This window comes from Rattus norvegicus, chromosome 19, assembly GCF_021556685.1.
Source record: "Rattus norvegicus strain SHRSP/BbbUtx chromosome 19, alternate assembly SHRSP_T2T, whole genome shotgun sequence".
NCBI classification, from domain to species: domain Eukaryota; kingdom Metazoa; phylum Chordata; class Mammalia; order Rodentia; family Muridae; genus Rattus; species Rattus norvegicus.
This window is the reverse complement of record NC_141552.1, coordinates 49,074,599-49,088,561: the sequence shown is the minus strand read 5'-3', so window position 1 is coordinate 49,088,561 and position 13,963 is coordinate 49,074,599. Positions and strand designations below refer to the sequence as shown.

General features: G+C 41.9%; 1 protein-coding gene across 22 annotated transcripts in view; it reads right to left on the bottom strand.

The window, feature by feature from the left end:
• The window catches only part of Nfatc3 (nuclear factor of activated T-cells 3), a 74,505-nt gene extending 62,675 nt beyond the window's left edge, over positions 1 to 11,830 (bottom strand). For 20 of the 22 annotated variants that reach the window (XR_015643415.1, XR_015643418.1, XR_015643419.1 and 17 more), the window contains exon 1: positions 11,428 to 11,830. Coding sequence is in view for 12 of the 22 variants with exons in the window: in XM_087594870.1 (XP_087450996.1) it covers positions 11,428 to 11,530 (103 nt within the window). In the remaining 10 variants the exon portion in view is untranslated. 22 annotated transcript variants of the gene reach the window in all.
• Positions 11,831 to 13,963: the final 2,133 nt, after the last annotated feature.

Here is a 13,963-nt window from a genome sequence, read left to right as displayed (position 1 = left end):
ACCAGAGACCTAGGGTAGAACCAAACACAGCTGCCTACCCCCTACCCCCACTTGCCAATCAACGTTCTGGTATACTCATAGATCAGAGCCTAGTTCAGTTGTCATCAGAGAGGCTGCCTCTGCCAGCTGATGGGAGTGGATATAGAGACCCACAGCCAAACAGGCTGAAAGAGAGAGCTCAGGTTAGAGGTCTCCACTGGGTCCTTCTTCTCGGAGCTCTGGGACACTGGTAGAGCACAGCCTGCAGAATCAACTAAGCAGGGCTCTTGGAGGGTGGGGTGAGCCTGGGGGAAAGGGGAGGTGGAGGGAAAACTAATTGGGAGAAGTGGAAAGAGAAGCTGAGGTCCGGATGATTATATGGAAAAAGAATAAATAAAAATTAAAAGAGAAGGGCTGGAGAGATGGCTCAGTGGTTAAGAGCACTGACAGCTCTTCCAGAGGTCCTGAGTTCAAATCCCACCAACCACATGGTGACTTACAACCATCCGTAATGAGATCTGATGCCCTCTTCTGGTATGTCAGTTTACTTATATATATAATAAATATATCTTAGGGGTTGGGGATTTAGCTCAGTGGTAGAGCACTTGCCTAGCAAACGCAAGGCCCAGGGTTCGGTTCCCAGCTCCGAAAAAAAGAAAAAATAAATAAATCTTAAAGAGAAAAAGTAAAGCTGGTAAAAATTTCACCCCAAATTATCAAATACAAAATAACACACACACACCCCTCCCCACACTTCTCATTTTTCTAGACAGGGTTTCTCTGTGTAGTACTGCTGTCTAAGAACTCTGTAATGGCTGGCCCCCAAACTCTGAAGTCCACCTGCCTCTGGCTCCCAAGTGAATGCCACCACTGTCTAGCTAAGAAATAAAAGGTCTAAAGCACTGACCAAAAAAAAGGGCATGTAGTGCAAAGATTTGACAAAGTTCTGACATTAAAAACCAAGCTGACCTAGACTTAGCATGAAGCCAAGGTCAGACTCAAACTCACAGCAGTGCCCCTGCCTTAGCTTCTAAAATACTAGAATTACAGGCATGAAGTCATCAGACTTGGCTGAGATATATATTTTTGATGCAGAGCTCTTACCTGCTGCAAAAAGCAAGACATCCGGAAACTGTATACTTTATAGGAAATGAAACTTTTAAGATACTTAAGTGTGCCTGGGATTTTCAGGCTTTCATTGAATTACAGTTCCTTTTCACATACAAATATCAATCTGTCAACTAAAACTTTCCAAACGGGGTTGGGGATTTAGCTCAGCGGTAGAGCACTTGCCTAGCAAGCGCAATGCCCTGGGTTCGGTCCCCAGCTCCAAAAAAAAAAAAAAGCTTGCCAACTACAAGCAAGCAGGAAAGTTGTGTAGTATAAATATATACACAGAAAAAAAGCTTGCTCATTTATGTCTCTTTTAAAAAAGTCTCCCTGAATAAAATTTACTCCTCTGTTACTTGAACCTCATATGGCATGTCTGGGCAAATTTGATGACTTGGATTCAGTTTTAGAAGCCAGGCTTACTGCCAAGTCTACTGTGTCTATTCTCCTTACCCACCAAGATAGCTTTAAACCCCTTCCTTGTTCATGTTACTGCGGTGACCAAAGAACAGTACACTATCAAACAGGGCTCAACCTACTCAGGTTTCCTACCTCTCAGGAGTAATGTGGTGGCTCTCACTGCATTATCACTTCCTCAGCCCCATCCCTATTTAAAATAAAATATTTTCAACAGCTGGAAATGAGAAAGAACTGGTGATAACAACTCACTATTTCTTTTAAAAAGTTTTTGTTTCATAAATGGAACTATAACCGGTATTATAGTATTCCTTAGCATATGCAAGGCCCTGGGATTAACTATACATACAGTCTCAGTGTCTCTGTCTCTGTCTCACTCTTTCTCTCACACACACAATCTTTCCAATTAACTTCTTTTTTTTTTTTTAAGATTTATTTATTATATATAAGTACACCGTCACTGTCTTCAGACACACCAGAAGAGGGCATCAGATTCCCATTACAGATGGTTGTGAGCCACCAGGTAGTTGCTGGGATTTGAACTCAGGACCTCTGGAAGAGCAATCAGTGCTCTCCAGCCCCTCCAATTAACTTCTTCCTTTTTTGGTTCTTTTTTTTTTTTTTTTTTTTTTTCCGGAGCTGGGGACTGAACCCAGGGCCTTGCGCTTCCTAGGCAAGCGCTCTAACTTCTTCCTTTTTTTTTTTTTTTTTTTCTTTTTTTTTTTCCCCGGAGCTGGGGACCGAATCCAGGGCCTTCTGCGCAAGCGCTCTACCACTGAGCTAAATCCCCAACCCCTCCAATTAACTTCTTAAAAAGGACTTTTATTATATATGTGCATACATTTGTATGTGTGCACATACACATGTGAAGGTGCTTTTGAAGGAAGCTGAATCCCCACAGAGCTAAAATTACAGGTGGCTGCAAACTGTCCATTGTGGGACCAAACTGCAGTCCTCTGCAAAAGCAATGAGCACTTTAAATCACTAAGCCAATCTATTCCAGTCCGTAACATCAGCTTTTATAGCTAACGAAAAGCAAGCAGTATAATTTCTCTCCAAAAATGTCCTTATGCTTAGACTTAACTGGAAAAAAATAAAGCAAACCTCAAAAGCAGAGTTTGGACTATGCCTGCCATAAAAATAACAATGATTTTAGGGATATTTTACGGATGCTGCTGAAAGGTAAATCATAACAGTAAGTAGATTCTAGGCCAGGAATACAGTTTAGTTAGTAGAGAATGCTGGTCTTGCACACAAGAGGCTCTGGGCTCTATCTCCAGTAAACTGAGTGTGGTAGCACACATCTATAACCTCAATACTCTAAAAAGGAGAATCAGAAGTTCAAAGTTATCTTCAGTATACAAATTTAAGATCATCCAAGAATACATGAGATCCTGCCTCAAAAACAAAACAAAACAAAACAAAACAAAAAACCATAAAAGTTGGTTCTGATGTGCCCTAGGCTAACCTTGAATTTGATATACAGCTAAGGATAGCCTTGTACTCTTGATTCTCTTGCTTTTGCCTCCCAAGTGCTGAGCTAACAAATGTACACTCCTCTGCATGCCACCCTTGACCATTTATGTAACACGAGTTTTAAATTTTTATATTATTCTATAAAACACTAGAGTATAGCCCCTACTAATATTTTAGAATACTTACCCAAATATCTCTTGTGTATCAGCAAATGGTTAGACCTAACGACTGTACAAATAACAAAGCTCTTAAGGTTATATTTCTAGGTTTGCTGTGCTAGTGCACGCCTATATACCAACATTTGGGAAGCTGAGGCAGGATTAAGAACTGGAGGACAGGGGCTGGAGAGATGGCTCAGCGGTTAAGAGCACCCGACTGTTCTTCCAGAGGTCCTGAGTTCAATTCCCAACAACTACATGGTGACTCACAGCCATCTGTAATGGTGTCCGATGCCCTCTTCTGGTGTATCTGAAGACAGCTACAGTGTACTTATATATAATAAGTAAAAAATAAATCTTTAAAAAAAAAAAGATTTATAAAAAAAAAAAAAAAGAACTGAAGGACAAAACTGGATGTTGTGGTCTTTAATCCTAGCACTGGGAAGTAGAGAGAAGTGGATCCCTGAGAGACTACAGAGCAAGTTCCAGGACAGTCACACAGAGAAACCCTATTTCAAACCAAAACAGAACAAAAAAGAATTGAAAGGCAGTCTGAGTTACATAGAGTTGTCTCAAAAGATAAAGGAAAATAATGGAACACCAGTGTCCATCTTTGTCTTCTGTGAAACAATATAACCAGCAGTCAATTCAGTCTACCACAGTTAACCTTCCCTGTCATAATAACCAGCATTCTCTCAAACCATGAACCAAAGTAAATTCTCCGCCCTCAAATTAGCTTCTTTTTGAGCATTTGGTCACAACAATGAAGAAATTTGTTTTGAAGCAGAGTCTCAGCAACCCTGCTTCAGTTTTCCCAGACACTGCTTGTGGACATTTGGGAAAGGGATGGAGACTCTTTCACAACCACCTGACCTGGAAGAACTTATCCAGAAGCCTCAAGACACTCTAACTCCTACAGAGAAGTAGCAAGTAATGTAGACTGCTCTAAAATTAACACAAAGTAGGGCCTTTCTACCTTTGTAATTGCTAAGAAAGTCACTATTTCTAGGATCCTGACTATTCTCGTTGTAAAATATTTTATAGTACAATTTTTACCTATTTCTGGAGGGCTGGAGCTAAAAGAAGAAAGCTTTCTGAAGATGGGAACACTTTTAAATTGTATGGCAGGCTGAAGTAAAATCAGCAGCAGTACCATTAGAAATAAAAAGACTACAATCTTGGCAAGCAAAACAAGCTAACAAACAAAAATTATACACAAAACCAAGGCCCAGTTCCAAAACAACCTGATGAAAACAAATGCATTTGAGCCAGTGCTCCAAGTCTACAGTCTGAGTCAACCCCTGGAGCCCACAGAGTTGGAAGGAAAGCAGTGACCCCTTCAAGTTGTCCTCAAACCTCTACTCAAAAGCTGTAGCAGTGCTTGTGCAAAATAAATATTAAAAAAGAAAATTTTGAAAATTAACATAGGTTTTTGTTTTGTTTTAAATTCTTTTAAAAATTATCGTGTGTATTTATGTATCAATGTAGGCATGTTCATGTTACAGCATGCATATGATAGTCAGAAGATAACTTTGGGAATTGGTTCTTTCCTTACATCTTTACATGGAGTTCAAGGATTAAACTCAGGTCACTAGGCCTTCATAGCAAGCATTTTGACTGCCATGATGTTTTGGTTTCTGGAGACAGAATCTCAGGTAGCCTAGGATGGCCCCAAATGTTTTATTTAGTAACTACAGGCCAACTTTGAACTCCTGATCTTCCTGCCTCTACTATTCAAGTGCTAGGATTATAGGTATATATTATTATATCTCAACATTAGATCAATTTTAGTTAGTTAGAGACATGGTTTCTCTGTGTAGCTCTGGCTGTCCTTGAACTTGGTCTGTAGGTCAGGCTGGCCTCAAACTCAAGACATCCACCTGTCTCTGCCTCCTGAGTGTTGGGATTAAAGCATCATGAAACCAAGGCCAGCTAGATCAATGGGTTTTTTTTGTTTTGTTTTGTTTTTTTTTTTCCCCTTTTCTTTTTTTTTTTAATTTATTCATTTATTATATATAAGTACACTGTAGCTGTCTTCAGATACACCAGAAGATGGTTGTGAGCCACCATGTGGTTGCTGGGAATTGAACTCATGACCTCTGGAAGAGCAGTCGGGTGCTCTTAACCGCTGAGCCATCTCTCCAGCCCATAACAAATGACCGGATCTTTTTTTTTTTTTTTTTTTTTGGTTCTTTTTTCGGAGCTGGGGACCGAACCCAGGGCCTTGCGCTTCCTAGGCAAGCGCTCTACCACTGAGCTAAATCCACAGCCCCTCCCCTTTTCTTTTTTTCGGAGCTGGGGACCAAACCCAGGGCCTTGTGCTTGCTAGGCAAGCGCTCTACCACTGAGCTAAATCCCCAACCTCTAGATCAATGATTTTAACAAAACAATTACCACTCTTACTTCTTTCCCCCTAGGTTTTTCCTCATACTTACTAAACTACACTTACCCACTTATCTCTATCACACAACTTTGTTAGTATCACTAGAAGCACCCTTTAATCCATACCAAGAAAAGTGTAAAACAAACAGAATATTAACAGTGCATAACAGTCCATACCTGTAATCTCAGCACTGGAGAAGTAGAGGTAGAAGGATAAGAAACTTATTCTCCTCAGCTATACCAAGAGTTCTAGACCAGTTTGGTTACACTGGTTATCTCAAAAAAATAAAATAAAAATTTAAATAAAAAGAAACCAGCTAAGCCTGGTGAAATACTCCTTTAATCCAAGCACTTAAGGAGCAAAGGCAGGAGAATCTCTGTGAGTTCCAGGCTAGCCAGGGATAGTGAGATTTTGTCTCAAAAAAAAAAAAACAAAACAAAACAAAACAAAACAAAAACAAAACACCTAACCATGGCTGAAGAGATGGCTCAGTGGTTAAGAGCACTGACTGCTCTTCCAGAGGTCCTGAGTTCAATTCCCAGCAACCACATGGTGGCTCACAACCATCTGTAATGGGAATTTATGTGTCTGTAATTTTTTCTGGTGTGTCTGAAGACAGCAACAGTGTACTCATATACATAAAATAAATAAATAAAATCTTTTAAAAAAACCCAACTAAGGGTTGGGGATTTAGCTCAGTGGTAGAGCGCTTGCCTAGGAAGCGCAAGGCCCTGGGTTCGGTCCCCAGCTCCGAAAAAAAGAACCAAAAAAAAAAAAAAAAAAAAAAAAAAAAAACCCAACTAATCAGATAAAGCCATGCATAATGGTACATGCCTGTAATTCCTGTACTTGGGAGGTGGAGGCAGCATGTCAGGAGTTCAAGACCAGTTTTGGCTACATAGCCCAGCTTGGCATACACAAGACCCTGCCTCAAAATAAAATGAACACACACACACTAAACTATTCTTCCAAATAAACAATGAAATGTAAATCACTGACACAATCACTCAATGCATACTCTCACTACAGCTACAGTCTACTGAAAAATCTAGGTATGAAAATATAGATCAGTTGCAATTAAACTCTCTTCTATGATACCTACCAAGTGAGCTGTACAAACATTACAGAAAATCTTGGGGTTGGGGATTTAGCTCAGTGGGGTTGGGGATTTAGCTCAGTGGTAGAGCGCTTGCCTAGGAAGCGCAAGGCCCTGGGTTCGGTCCCCAGCTCCGAAAAAAAAAAAAAAAAAAAAAAAAAGAAAATCTTAACAAGCAAATTCCCTTTTGTATCCTGACTAAATTATCAAACCATATTTGTATGATTATTGAATCAATCTCCTTTCAAACCTTACTGAGTCAGCAGCTCTAAAAAGCAGAACTATGTAATTAAAAGCAAAAGAACCAAAAAAAAAAAAAAAAAAAAAAAAAAGCAAAAGAACATAAGTATTTATTCAAAGAGGCAACACTGAAAAGAGTAAAGATGAAATCAAAATAGGGCTGGCCAGAAGGCTTAGTGGTTTAAGACATTGCTACCAAGCCTGAAAACCTGATTTCCAACCCACATGTTGGAAGGAGAGAACTGATTTCCTCAAGTTGTCCTCTGACCTCCACACACACACACACACACACAACACAAAATAAGTAAATAAAGCAAGAATTTTATTTTGGCTGAAGAGATGTCTCAGCAATTAAGAGCACTGACTACTCTTCCAAAGGTCCTGAGTTCAATTCCCACCAACCACACGGTAGCTTACAACCATCTGTAATGAGATCTGGTTCACTCAGTGTACTCACATACATAAAAAATAAAATCTTAAGAAAATATGTATTTAAAAAAGAGAATTTTATTTTTGTAGATAGGGTTTATGTAGCCCCGATTGTCCTGAAACTTCACTATGGAGAACAGGCTGGCTTCGAACTCACAGAGATCCTCCTGCTTCTGCCTTCCTAATACTGGGGTGTACACCAGTGTGCCCACCATTTAAAAGAAAAAAAGAAAGAAAAAGAAAAAGATAATGAAATTGGGGCTAGAAAGATGGCTCAGTAATTAAAAGCACTGACTGCTCTTCCAGAGGTACAGAGTTCAATTCCTAGCAACCACATGGTGGCTCAAAACCATCTGTAATAAGATCTGATGGCCTCTTATGGTGTGTCTGAAGAGAGCTACAATGTACTTATATATAATAAATAAATAAATCTTTTTAAGAAAGAACTGGGACATAAGAAGATAATTTATGAAAGCGATAGTAAATTATATCAAGCATATAATCAACACTAGACAACAGTAAGCACTAGACAATATAGCTAGAAAAAATTTCTCAAGTTTACACATGAAAAACCTGTGAAGTAGATGTAGCTGAAGCAGGAAAACTACCTATCAGTTCGAGAGTAGGAAACTTTATCTTAAAAAAAAAAAGTATATTCGGTCCCCAGCTCCGAAAAAAAGAACCCCCCCCAAAAAAAAAGTATATTCAATATTTGCTGTGAATATATAAAGTAAAATTATTGCAAAAATACATTATAAAACAAAAATATTTCTTCTCTCAAAAACAGCAGCAGATAAGATACCATACATAATGTTGCATGCATTTCTCATTGTGAACTAGAAAACATTTAATAAATTTGGGGACTGGAGGATAGCTCAGCAATTATGAGGACCCACAATAGGTAGCTCATAACTGTATGTGCAGTAAGGTAGGAGATTGAGACAGGAGGATTGTTACAGTTAGCTGGCCACCAGCATAGCTTCGGGGTCAGTGAAAGATCTCATCTTCAAGGCAATATGGCAGAGAATGATAACTCAGAACATTGCACTTCCTCCTCAGACCTCTGTGTGTGCACATGGATGGACACGCACATATGCACCCACACACACACTAAAACACACCCACACAAAGTGAGTGAGTTCAAACCTATGTTTTGGAAGGTACAAGGAAGATCTCAGGAGTTAGTTCTAACTAAAAGTCCAAGGTACACAGTGAGAGTAGAACAGCTAGGAATACATAGTATAGGAAGACCTTTCTAAATAAGTAAATAGGATAAGGAGAGCTCAGCAGGTGATTCCCAGAGGCTATATAAATATGCTTGGTGTGGTGACACAGGTCTGTGATGGCAGCACTGGGAAGGCAGAGACAGGAAGATCCTGGGGCTCGGCTCGCTGGATAGACCTGTCTAGCCTAATGGGAAAGCTCTAGGCCAACCAGGAGAGAGACCCTATCTTAAAAGAGGTGGGCAGCTTTGCTGAGGATGACACCTGTAGATGAGCTGTCACTTACACACTACATGTTCAAACAATTATTTTAACAGCAAACTAAAAAGAGATGTAAACAATACACTGGAGTATTATAAGCTGCTCTTTATAATAATGGAATGCATTAAACACAGGTAAGTTTTATTGTTTATTGTGTTTGTCTTCTTGAGCATGATCTTACCACATAGTTCTGGAATATTCTACATAAATCATATTGGCCTGAAACGTGTGGTCCACCTGCCTCTACTTCCTTTGAAGTATATATTACAAATACACAAACACTGAATTACAGTAAATACTTTGCCTGGCACTACATTAATGCTTCTAGAGTTTCTACTTACTGGGGTATATGATCATTTTGAAGTTAGATACTAAGGAAAAACAAAATAGTCTGATTAAAAAAAAAGAGAGAGAGAGAGACTATTCTAGAATTTTCTATGTAGACCAGGCTAGCCTTGAACTCACAGAGATCTCTACCTACCTCTGCTTCCCAAGTACTGGGATTCAAGGTATAGGATACTATCTATGATCAATTTCCACAAAGAAGTTTTCAAAAATACTTTCAATGTATAGAAATCTCAATGTGCTTTAACTACTCTCAAACCTTCAAAGAAACACAAAACTAATGTAGGCCAAAATTGCCAAGATCTGCTATTTTGTGGAACTGACCAATCAGCCAAAGAATCAAAACAATGCTAACCACCATGAAAAAACACCAAATACTGATCCAAAATTTAAGTTCTATGTACTCACAACAGCACAACTGAGTGTGGTATCTCACATCTGTAATCCCAGTAGTCTCAACGGCTGAAGCAGAAAGAATGCTTCCATTTTGAGGCCAGCCTGGGCTACATAGAGAGTTCTAAACTAGCATGTTAAACATAGTGAAACACTGTCTCAATAAAATACGAAAGCAAAAAGTTTTACTTTTTCATATTTATCTCACCATAATGGAAAACAAATATTCTTTTTTTTTTTTCTTTTCTTTTTTTTCGGGGCTGGGGATTGAACCCAGGACCTTGCGTTTCCTAGGCAAGCGCTCTACCACTGAGCTAAATCCCCAACCCCGAAAACAAATATTCTTAAGAAAATGACCACTAAACATGGTGGCACATGGCCTCTAACACCAGCACTTGGAAGATGAGACCATTCTGAACTAGACTAAGAAAGCAAAAGGCGGGGAGTGGGGTGGGCGGCAGTAGCAGCCCTGTGGAACACCTCCTAGAACGTTTTAAAGACGACTTCTGGTAAAAATAAAACTGATCCTGTTTACCTTTGGGAATTCCAATTACAAATCAAGTTACAACCTTTTTTCTAAAAACTGACTCAAGCAAATTGTTTAATTTTTTTCAATTTCCATTACCTAAATACAATTCAATGCCATCCTCTCCATAAACCCCGCTTTTTCTATTTATTTTATATATAAAACTTATGACAATTTAGTTTGCCTAGTAATAGTTATTTGAGCTATGTGTCTCATCTGTTTCCCAACTTTCACGAGCAGTCAGAGACTGCATCAGTAGATAACACTACCCAACAAAGTATCCACTACTACCTTCAACATAAGGTTGGTTCCAATAATGCTAACGGAACTGAAAACACAGCCAACTCTCAACTATTATGATTATTTATCACGTTGAAAACAGCATAGGAAGGATGAAAAGGAACTAAAAGGTACTGTACCACCTAAAGACTCGATGCAACTCTGAGAAACCAATGCATTAGACTTCAATACTATGAGTAACTGTAAGTAACTCACTCAATACTGGAGGGAATAAATAGGGGATACTCTTATCCATCTTTTTTCTAAGTTCTCTTGCATACGTAATAGGGAAACTGAACTTAAAGAACCACACTATTCCAAACCAGGTCACAGGAGGGAGTTAAGTCCCCAGTCATCATCCTGTTTCTATTTCCTGACTGGTTTGACCCGCAAGCATTATGGTGTCCAGCTTTCCCAACTTAAGACTCTTTTAAAATATCTTCTGAGAAGAGCTTTTTCTTAAAACCAAAGTTGACTTCTAGAACATTCTAAAATTATATTTTTAACAAAGCAACACATGCACACATGCATGCATGCACGCACGCACACACACACACACACACACACACTCTCTCTCTCTCTCTCTCCAGAAACACTTTGCTCAAGCAAAACAACCCAGTTTCCAGAAAAGTCCGTTATAGTATTCTTGAAATTAAGTGTGGAATATAAATTTGCACAATTGGACGCTAACTCGAACGTGTTGCTCTTCTTGCAAAGTAGATTTTTTAAAGTAGAATTTAAAACACGCATCTTTCAAGTAAAGAAATTTACAAATAGCCTAAAAACAGCTAAGTGCGCTTACACTTCTCGGAGACATTTTCTCTGCACCACGCTGGCACAGCAACGACAACCAGAAACCTCTTGGGGCTTTGGCCCCAACCTCTGCCTCCAAACCCCGGGAGTCCGCTGGCCAGTGGCCTTTCGGGGTCGAGTTCCCTACTAGTTCGCTTGCAGCCAAGTCACTTCTACGTCGCCCCGAACCACACGCCTCCTCCTCAAATTAAATCAGGCTCCACTCCCCACACACACGCACCAGAGGGACCCGGGGAAAGGCGAGCTGGCGGGAGCGCGGGGAGGGCACGCTCCACAATCCCGGCTGGCCCGGCACCCACCTGCAGGCCGCGAGACCTGGGACACCGGCGTTGGTGCCCCGTCCTCGCCGAAGACGAGTTTAAAGTCGAGCTCGTCGTGGGCGCCACAGTTTGCAGTAGTCATCGGCGTGGCCCGGGGTGCAGCGCCTCCTCCTCAGGCGGCCGCCGCGGCTCCTCAGCGCCGCTTCATGCTGGGCCGCGCCGGCCAGGAGGTCGCGGCTCCACTGCAAACTTTTCGGGCGGGGCCCGCGAGGCCAAGTGTTCCGTTCCGACTAGAAAGCTGGCCGAGCGCCCCGCCGCACCAGGAGCCGTCACCGCCGCCAGTCGAGGGTGCCTAAGAGCCACGGTCGCCTCAACCAAAGCTCCCCGCCCCCCACCCCCACATTCACCGCCACTGCCGCCACCGCCGTCGGCGCGCTCCCGCGCCTCGCAGCGCGCCCAACCCCGCCCCTCCCCGCGCTCCCGTCCCACAGGGCGACTCATAGGCCACTGGCTCCGCTTACAGTCATGGGCCCCGCCTCCCCGCCGGCCTATCGGGTGAGTCTTCTGCGAGGAGGAAGTCACGTGAACAAGGAGCTACAGAGCCCCACTCCCTCTCGGGAGTTGTAGTTAAAGATTTTTCTTCCGCAGTTTCTAAACCAATACCAGTGTAGGGCTAATAGCGCTGTCTAATTAGATTGGGAACCCACGTAGGCCAGTTGCAGACTATCCTTTTCCTCCCATTGGGCGGAGCTCACGTCGAGGAAGTGGGTAGAAGAGCGCCAGGGTTATAGGTGTCCGGATATTTGGCCCCACAGAGGTACTTTCCCTTATGGCTGCGTTTAGAGTGCATGAGTTAGACCACCTCAAAGGTTACCTATACATACCACTCACCCCCGCATCCCTCCATACCAACTTCAATGACGGAACCCGGAGGGGGCTAGGGATTTCGAGCTTGAGTAGGTTGGGGTGGAGCTGAAGAAAACCTTTGGAGACAAGTCTTGATTCAGATCCACCCCTACGGGGTAGGGCCCGCCTTTGTCCCCACTAGCTGGCCCAGACGCTGTTATCTTGAGGATACCGTGCATTCTAGGCCTCACCTAAATCAAAGGAGCCAGGAACCTGGTGGAAGTTGAGCAGACACAGAGGAAAGTCCCCCTCTTGACTTCTGCACCCTAGTACACAACTGTGGAGACTAAGATATTGTGACACCCGAGCAATGACAGCCCACATATAGGAAGTGACACTGTCAAAAGAACCCGTTTTCAATCTTGGCTCCATCTCAAAGAGCCTGCCTTCCCCAGTGAGACATAAGATGGCCCAAGACACCATCCCTTGGAGTCTGGGGACTCAGTCTTGTTTACTTGGAGCCTGACTAACAGAAGGAGTAGGGAGAAGCCAGTGACCACCTCCCCTACAACAGCACGTCTCATACTACTCACAAAAACTCCTGGGAAAATGGAGCAAACACAAGCTCCTTGCAAAGATCTCCACATCTCAATGATTCCTGGGCTACTAAGTGAGCCCCAGGGCGAGCCCAACTAAGCCTAGGGTCAGAAGAGCAAGGAATGTTCTGGGCACGTGAGCCATTCATCATGGACTGGTTTATTCCTGCTCAGGGCTTACAAGTACTTACAAGGGACATTACAGAGATAGACTTCCTTCAGAGTTGAAAGAGAGGAATAGCAAATATATAATTACTCTGCAAAGAGATCAGAGTTGTGATAGGAGCTCTGAGGACATTGAACACACACACACACACACACACACACACTACAGGGCCTCTACAGGATTAGTAGAAACTAGAGATCCAAGCAAAAGATGAGCAAAGTTTGTTCCATAGAGGGATCAGTGGGCAGAAGCCAAAGGTGATTCTGTATGAGTGGGCAGGGTCACTGTGTGATGCTAAGACTTTATCCTAAGGACAGTAGGGAACCATACAAGGGATGAAAGCAGGAGACTAAAATAGTAACTTCTATATAGAAAACTTGACTAAGAACATTAAAAGAAGCAAGGAAGGGAAAACAGTCAGGCTTAGTGGCACATGCCTGTAATCCCAGCACTCAAATGGTGGAGGCAAAAAATCAGGAGCTCAAGATCATCCTCTGATATAGTGAGTTTGAGGGTGGCTTAGGTACATGAGACCCTTTCTCAAAACAAACAAACAGTGAAGGACTTAACACATTAGGTGGGTAAAAAAATACTTTACAACAAGCTATCCTATCTTCAAAGGAGCTAACCTAGAAAGCTTGAAAATAAAACTAGGAGACCAAAGGCTATATCCAGTCTGCAGCCAAGATAGATTATAGGCTTACCAACTAGTTCGCATGGTCCCACTATCCTATAAGGTCCCCCAAATTTAGCCACCTTACTTCCCTATTCCCATAAAACTTAAAGCAATTTCAGCTCCAACTATCGATGCATGCTTGTAATTTAGATTGAGAGTGTGGAGCCAGTCTCCCTCCCCTCTCCAGTTATGACTTCATCTGAAACAGGTGAATTAGGCTAAAGTAGAGGCAGGAGAGCTAGAGAGGTAGAGCACTTGCTGTTCTTCCAGAGGATCTGGATTTGGTTCCCA